The sequence below is a fragment of the Melopsittacus undulatus genome, chromosome 1, assembly GCF_012275295.1.
Source record: "Melopsittacus undulatus isolate bMelUnd1 chromosome 1, bMelUnd1.mat.Z, whole genome shotgun sequence".
Classification (NCBI taxonomy): domain Eukaryota; kingdom Metazoa; phylum Chordata; class Aves; order Psittaciformes; family Psittaculidae; genus Melopsittacus; species Melopsittacus undulatus.
In genome coordinates, this window is record NC_047527.1 from 123,797,657 (window position 1) to 123,805,707 (window position 8,051).

Consider the following 8,051-nt stretch of genomic DNA (forward strand, 5'->3'; position numbering starts at 1 on the left):
AAAAAAAAGTGAAATGGAAGATAACCTCAACAGTTATCTGAGCCATGCTCCATCAGCAATGCAAGGCAGGGATGTGCTGCTGGAGAGACTGGCTCGCTTCCCGTGAAAGCGTCAGCCCCATCAGAGCCGCCAGCCAGGCTGTGCCTGCCGGCTGCCTTGTGCCGACAGACCCTCAGCAAGAGCACACACGAGTGCTCCCCGGCTCCCCAGACCTGCACCCACTGGTCCCGTCACGCTCTCTACTGAAGAGGCTGGCAGGACCTCGACCAGGCACTGCCGACAGTCCCACTGCCTGGTCCGCCGGTCACCGATCCCTGCTTTCGGGTGTCCCCGCTCACCGGACCCCTACCCACAGCTCGCCGCTGGAACTAGCTCTCCCTTCGGTGCAGGGAAGTGGGAAGAAGCGAAAAGCAGTATCTGCATCCTTACAACCACATCTGCACCGTGAACCAGTACCCCGCAGCCGCAGCCGTCGCTCGGGCGAGCCTTGGCACCGGCCGGGACGGGGCGGGCCCGGGAGCCCGGAACTGCAGCAGGAGGAAAAGCTGGGATGGGAGGGGACGGGAAGGGACGGGACGGGAGGGAACCGGCCACCCCATGATCCCGGCCCCGAGCAGCACCGGAGGCACCGCGGGAGAAGGGGCGGGGGCAGCTCTGTGGGGCGGGGTCTGTCGCTGGGCTGGGACGATAAAACCGAGGGTAATTTCATTTAGGCAAATGAGGCTGCCTCGGCCCTCCCCGTCTCCAGGTATATAAAGTGGGGAGCGTACCCGCAGACGGCTAATGCGCACGGAGAGCAGCTCCCGCCCTCCCCGGTACAGACGGTGCGTGTGCCTCCGGGATCCTGTCCGTCCCTGTGTACCTGTATATGTGAGGATGTGCTTGTCTGCATGTTTGGAGTGTGTGTCTGCCTGTATGCATGTGTGTGGGGGTCTATATGTGTATGCATCATTGGGAGGGTACCTAAACATGCTTGTGTGACCACACGTGTGTGTGTCTGTATGTGCAGGTGTGGTTTTGTGTCTGTCCCGATCTGTGTATCTGAATGGGCAAAATGTACCTCTAGATACGTGTGTGTGTGTGTTTAGAGAGCTGTATCTCTGGGCAGATGTGTTTATAACTAGATGTGTATGTACCTGGGTATGTGTGTGAGTGGGGTGAATTTGTGTGTGTATATGTGGGAAGGTGTGAGTATCTAGATGTGTATCTGTGTGTGAGGGTGTGTTTATGTATAACTCTAAGTGTGGATGTGTGTGTCTATCTGTATGTCTACATCTAACTGCACATCTGTATGTGTGGAGTGTACGTATATCTGGAGGTGTATGTCGCAGTCGGTGGGGTGTTGTGGGTGTGCAACGAGGTGTGTGTATGTGCAAAGGAGTGTGCATCGTGGGGGGAAGGTGTGAGTGTGTGTGTACAGGGCCATGTGTGCATGCCCCCAGGCTGGTGCCGGTGCTTCACCCTCTGCATCCCGCAGGACGTCGAGGCGACGATGAGACTCCCGCTGGCTTTCGCTGTGCTCCTCCTGGCCTCGGCGCGGGCGCTGGCCGAGGAGATGGGCGCCTCCGACGACCTCAGCTACTGGTCCGACTGGTCCGACGGCGACCAGGCGAAGGTGAGCCCCGGCGGGCGCTGCGCGAATCGGGGACCGGTGTCGGGAGCGGCCGGGGCTCCGCGGACACTGGGGTTGGGGGGGAGGAACGAGGGGGGTCCGCGCTGAGCGCCGACCGTTGTCATCCCGCAGGAGGAGCTGCCGCTGCCGCTGGAGCACTTCCTTCAGAGGATGGCCCGGAGACCCCGGCCCCAGCAGTTCTTCGGCCTCATGGGCAAGCGGGATGCTGGTGAGCAGGGAGCGGGGGGGCCGCGTTCCCTCTCGTCTCCCCACATGTCCCCTCTCCTTGTGCCGCCCCAGACCTTACAACGGTTACCACTCGCGTGCAGTGTGATAAACCTTTCCCTCAAAGGTGCCATGTAGGGTGTTTGGGTACGTGTTTTGGTGTTTACAAGTTTAATACCAGGTAAAATCACTAATCGGGAAAGAGTAGGCTTCACATCAAAGTGCTCGGTGCACACCAATTACAGCATGTAAATACCAGTAAGGTGTATTGCAATAATTCATGGGTCAGGAATTGGTCATGTCACCGAGTTGTCCAAATGTGGATATCTGTTGCGTATACAATTATTGCTGTGATTTCTACATGTTTACCAGTACATGAATTGATCAAAGAAACTGGAGCTAAACAGTTCTAAATTGTGTGGGCTTAGCTAAAACCAGTTTTTGTACTCATTTCAAAGAGAAATGCAGTTATAAATGATCACTTAGGTGGAATATGTGTACAGCAGTTTCTATATTTGATTCTTCAAAGCACTGCAGTAGCATCATTTGTATATACCAATCCTTTCTCAACAATTCTTTTTTCCTTTTTTTGTTTTTTTCCTCTTTCCTCTTCCAATCAGGATATGGCCAGATCTCTCATAAAAGTAAGTTTTCTAAAAGCAAATATCTTAAGTATTTTTAAAAGTATTCATATATTTAAATGAGGAGTAGGGTAGTTGGGGGGATTAGTTAGAAGGTGATTGGGTTCAGCTAAGGACTGGCAGCACCAGTGGTGGAGAAATACTCTGTTTAAGGATTTGCACACACACACACACACACACTCCCGTACAGCTATGAGCCTATACATCATCTGAGCTGCCACAAGCTTTGAGATTTCAATTCACATAATGTGTGGATGTTGCAGCTCTCTTATTTCCCCAGGGGGGGATTCTGTGAGCCTTTCTCATAGGCAATGCAGGCTTATTGCCAGACTTGGAGAGGAGCAATTAAGATGGCAAAATCTGGAAAATTAGAATAGCGAATTCCCAAATCCCCCAGAATGCTTCCATGGGAGAGCCCATGTCATCGCATGTGAGATACTGTATCCATGCTCTCAGTGTTGCCTGGGTGGAAATCAGACCCCCACCAGCAGCAGGGGTTGATAGATGATGTGCTGCCATATAAATAACACATCTTGCCCTGTTAATAAGTGTGCCTTGGTTTGCATCTGGAGAACAGTAAGTGGGAGATGTTACCACCAGAGTGGTGTTCCCTTGTTCTGCACAGTGATAATTTTAATCTCTGAATTTGTCTGAAGATGCTCAGACAGGTGCTGGATGATTTAAGAAAAACTGATCTCATATTCTGTGAGGCCTTCTCTGTCCACAGGGGTCAGTAACTGTCCCAGTGTTCTGTTAGGCACAATGTCTTATCACTAGGATTATGTACAGGAAGACCAGTTAAAGAGTCTGAAACAAAGCTCATGTCAGATAACCTGCCACCAAAAGTAAAAAATTATAGTTTTCTGAAACTGCTTCAGCTTGAATTAATACCTGTGAAGTCTGAGGATCATTCGTCTTAGCCAAGCAAAATTCTTTCCAAAGAGAAACTTCTAAGATTGCCTCAAAAGTCAGCTTAGAGAAAGAAGGTTTCTTTCCTCTTCTTTATCTGAAACTATGGCTAGCCCTATACCTGATACATGCTGTAGACCTAAACTTGAAGTAATTAAACCTCTACACATCTGGTGCATCTAGGAGTACTAATGGGACAGGGAGGTAATATCTGAACTCATAAATATTCCAGAAATAGAGCCAGACTGTCTACCTCAGACATGTCCAGACAGAGTCCTGTTTGCTTCCCCTTCAGTAAGGGCTCTGCCTGACCTGTGAGGAAGATTTTTCTTCAACATTAGAGAAAAAAACACCAACAGGTAGAAGAGATGCATCATGCAGATGCAGGCTATACCAAGACACTGCCTTCTTGTGCATTTGCTCAAATCAATAGGAATTGCATTGCGAGAGGAATAAAAAGCAGGTTTTGGCTGTTGTTTTTTCTACTCTAATTAAAAAATAAAATAAAACCACAAACCAAAACAAAGTCTAATTTAATGAGAAGATGTCCACCAACTGGCCTGTGCCTTGGTCTAACCTGTTTAGTCCGATTAATCAGACTGATGTTCATCCTTTGTTGTTCAAGTGGTGTGAGCAAGTAGTCTGAGAGGTGAACAGTTTTGGAGCCTGTGTCTTCCTTCCCATAAGAACACACTATCTAAAAGCCTGCCTATTTAAAGTGTATTAAAACATGCCCAAATATATTTTTCAGGGCATAAAACAGACTCCTTTGTTGGACTTATGGGCAAAAGATCTTTAAATTCTGGTATGTATATGACTAAATCTGGTACTTGATGATATACAGCCTCTTCATTCTGTTGCCTGTTTGTTCTCTCCCAGCAGATGGAAGAAGCAGACTTTATATAGTGTAGACCCAGGGTTCTCTGAGAAAGGATCATGATTTTCTTGGTTAACAAGGATGTTTCAGGGTCTGCTTCAGTGCAATGCTCCAGGTGATCAGGCTGGCCTGAGCAGCTAGCAAGGTAGAAGTCCCCAGGGTGTTTCCCTTATTGCCCTATCCTTGCCAGTGTCATGTTTGCCTGAAAATGTAAGGCTAATTTAAGCTTGTGATCCCAAACCAGAGATGTCCCCAGGTAAAGGGATAACCTTTTCATCTCTGAAGATGACTATTCCTCAAACTTGGAGCAGAAGGTGGAAGAGCAGAGATCTAACATTAACACCACCTCGTTCTGCAGGTCAAGCTGTTAAGCATTCCCAGACTCTTCTAGCTTTTCACTTTACCTAATACCTCCCTCCTCCTCCCCCAAACCCAGGGAACAAGCATTTTAAGCTTTGAACTGATATAGTGATTTTGTGTTATTTTCCCGTAGTATTCATACAGGGCAGAATCCTCCCTCATGTGCACAACCCCTGTGGTACCATCATATTTCCAAATACTAGGGGGGAAGCTATAGGGCTGTACAGAGGAAAACCCTCACTGTGAGCCATAAAGTGTCAGTTAATTCCCCAGAATAGAAATTACAAAAAAAAAATTAAAAAAAACCCTAATATGCATTTCACGTCTCTGAAAGAGTTCTCACAATTTTGTTAAATGGATGATAAAAGTTAAATTACTAGCTGACACCTTTATATTATGTGGATACACACTGTGATCTGTATTCTGCAATTATGGTTGTCAGTAACTTTTATTTTCAATTAAACCCTGTTCAGACTAGTAATATTGCTCTCTGCATCATCTTGCAAATTGCTATGTATCATGAATAATTTTGTACAATCTTATCCGTGGCAGCAATAGATATTAAATGCATAATACCTGTAAATATATCTGCTATTACAAAAGTAAATAGCCTGGAAGTAATAAATTGGGTTTGGTTTCCACTGGGATTACATCTACATTAATATGAGAATGTAAAATACTGCAGATGTTTAAAAAAGGCAAAGATTTTATTGCCCTGATTTCAAAATTGTCGGTATGGTCAGGATACTGTTGTGTGATTTGTATAACAAAGGGGAATAATGAAGTTTTACCCTGCTGGGCTATGTAATACCTGCCTGACAGGTGAAACTAGAATTCACCGCTTTTCTGCCCAGTTCCCAGAGAGGAAAATGGTAACAATTTTGTTGTGCTCCTCTGGAGGAGAAAATAGGTCCTAAGGACTGCATAATCGAAGCAAGATCGGGAGTACATGTAAAGACCATCCTTGCTTCTCCCTACTGGAAGACATTTAACTGGACAGGACCTTTTCTTGGTGCCATAGTTTTCTTCTGCAGAAAGCCCCTGAGTGCCCTGGCAATGTGTAAGAGCTTATGGCACCCTGCTGCTGGGTGTGAGCATGGTTCTGCTGTACAGCCTTGTGTGACAGAGCAGGGTACGGGGATGCTGGTATCTCAGTCCTTGGGTCTGACACTGACCGTCTCCTAGGCTGTGAAGTCTGCTGTATAAATGCTCCAGGTAGAAGCTAGGAAGCAGCCACATGCACAGTAAATATACTGTAACAATCCATATGGGGGAAGCTCAACTCATTTTGCATTTATCATGGTGAAAACTGAAGTATTATTAGTTTAAAAGCGTCACTGATCCAAAATTCCAGCTCCCTGCAGAATGCAGAGCTGGATCCCCCAAAACTAGCTGTGTGTTTGCATGTAATGGCTAGGCAGGCATAAGATCTGTGAAAGTAATTCTCCCTTTGGGTGGAGGCAAAGATGATTCTGGTGACCAGCTACATCACCTCATGGTCAGGCTCTGCCCAAGAAGGGCTGTCTGGGTTTCCCTCTCATTTTAAAAGAGCAAAAAGGAGAGATATACTGCTACTAAATGTTAAATATGTTACTGAAGCCTATTTTAGGCTGCAGTTAGTCCACTGCAGGGTATTCTGAGGTTTGCTTAGCTCCTGCTGCAGAGTTTAGTAAAAGGTATCACTATGTGCAGGGATTGTGGACAGGGAGGGTTTAAACCTGACAAAGAGCTGACTGTGCAGGACAGAAGGTTGACGTGTCAATGCAGAGAGGTTCTACCCACAAACTGATCTGAGTGCTCAGATCCCATCATTTAGATGGTTTCCTGGGAGGTAAAGAGGCTCAGAGTTTAATAGGCTGCACCATTTGCTTCATTCTGCTTCATTTTTTTTGCAGGGTCCTCTGAAAGGAGCATAGCACAGAATTATGAACGGAGGCGTAAATGAGACATCCCCATGTATTATTTATTAAACTTCATTTGTTCTAATGGCCAATGCAGTGTAACATAAACTAACCACTGCATGGAATAATTATTTATTTAATAATAACTGATGGGTTGTTTTCTGTTTTGTTTTGGTTTTTTTTTGAGTTGTACATTCAATAAAATGATTATTTTTCACATTGTGGCAGTGACACATGTTGTGTAGGTGAGTTGTGGTTCCAAAAGAGCCGGCAGCCCTGGTGATGTCTCACAACAAAGCACATCATTTGATATGACCCGTGAAGTTATGTTCACTAAACGAAGAAAATATTCTTTTGTTCATTGAAAGCAAATCTTATCAGCTTCACAGCCAGTGCAGAACAGAGCTGATGTACAGTCTAGTGCCTCAATTTGTTTTCATGGTTTATAATGTACTGTAATTTCCATATCAAAAAATATATTTGTATCACTGCAGCATGCTTTATGTTTGTGACTACGTATCTATATTTTAAAAAGGGGGTGGGTAAGGTCAAATGGGAATCCAAGGTCTTCATTTCATAGTCTGGAATTTTATGATAGTAACATTTTAAATAAAAACTACTCTGGGGCTTTTGCAACATACTTTCTCTGGTGACAGTGATGGAGTTATTTCCCACCTTGGTGTGGAATGAGACTTGGGTCCAGGTGACAGTGGTTTGAGGCTAGAAAGAAATAACAAATTACTGACTTCCTTTTACAGGGAGGCTGTAAGCATCCTAGTGTGGGATTGGCAAATGTCCAGGAGATTTGCTGCTGGAGGCAAGCATTCCTGACATTGATCCAGGTCACACAAGGTGCTGTCCCTCCTATACGTGATGGAAATTGAGAAGTGTGTTGTCTGGATGAAAAGGGCACAATGTAACCCCCTGCTCCAAGTGGAATAATTTGCTGTGGAATGCACCCACTGTTGCAGGTTCATTACTTGAAAACCAGCCTTTCAAGAAATTCTAGACCTCAGGTTTGCAATAAAAGTACCTATTGGCTTGAATCCACACAATACAAAAAAATGTGAGTGGAAATACCTTTTTAATTAAAAAGTCTGGTTACTACATATCCAGGACCATCCCAAAATGCTATATACCTCTTACCAGATGCCAAGGCATCTGGGGATCTGTATCTTTCCACCTGCTAAAAGCTATACTTCTCTGATGCTATTATATAAGCTTTCATCACAGATAAATCAGCAGTGAAAACAGAGCGTACACGTCAGATTTCAAACTAAATAGTACAGAGCTCTTGTTTTCCATTTTGGAAGTGAACTCAGCAGCCTCTGTTTTCAAGTTTACCTGGAGCATCCCCACAACTGAACCCATTAAGAGCGTGTGGGCATCGGCCCTCCCTCCTGCTAGGTTAGGATCAGTGCCTAAGCCTGCCCATGGTTAAAACAGACCCCACTTCCACCCAGGTAGGACTGGCTCTAGCGGGATGAGGGGCTGGGAGGTGGGAAAACTGAGGCAGACTAGTGACA

At 45.7% G+C, this 8,051-nt stretch overlaps 1 protein-coding gene across 2 annotated transcripts; it reads left to right on the forward strand.

Annotated features, from left to right (window-relative positions):
- The first annotated feature begins 718 nt into the window (after positions 1–718).
- TAC1 (tachykinin precursor 1) lies at positions 719–7,165 on the forward strand. 2 transcript variants are annotated; one of them, XM_005152901.3, is made up of 6 exons: positions 719–824; positions 1,478–1,615; positions 1,745–1,841; positions 2,458–2,481; positions 4,139–4,192; positions 6,520–7,165. In XM_005152901.3, exons 2-6 carry the CDS (start codon positions 1,493–1,495, stop codon positions 6,567–6,569), a joined length of 348 nt encoding a protein of 115 aa, XP_005152958.1. In that variant the 5' UTR covers positions 719–824; positions 1,478–1,492; the 3' UTR covers positions 6,570–7,165. The 2 variants fall into 2 exon arrangements, with proteins under 2 accessions (XP_005152958.1, XP_005152959.1); XM_005152902.3 differs by lacking the exon at positions 4,139–4,192.
- Positions 7,166–8,051: the final 886 nt, after the last annotated feature.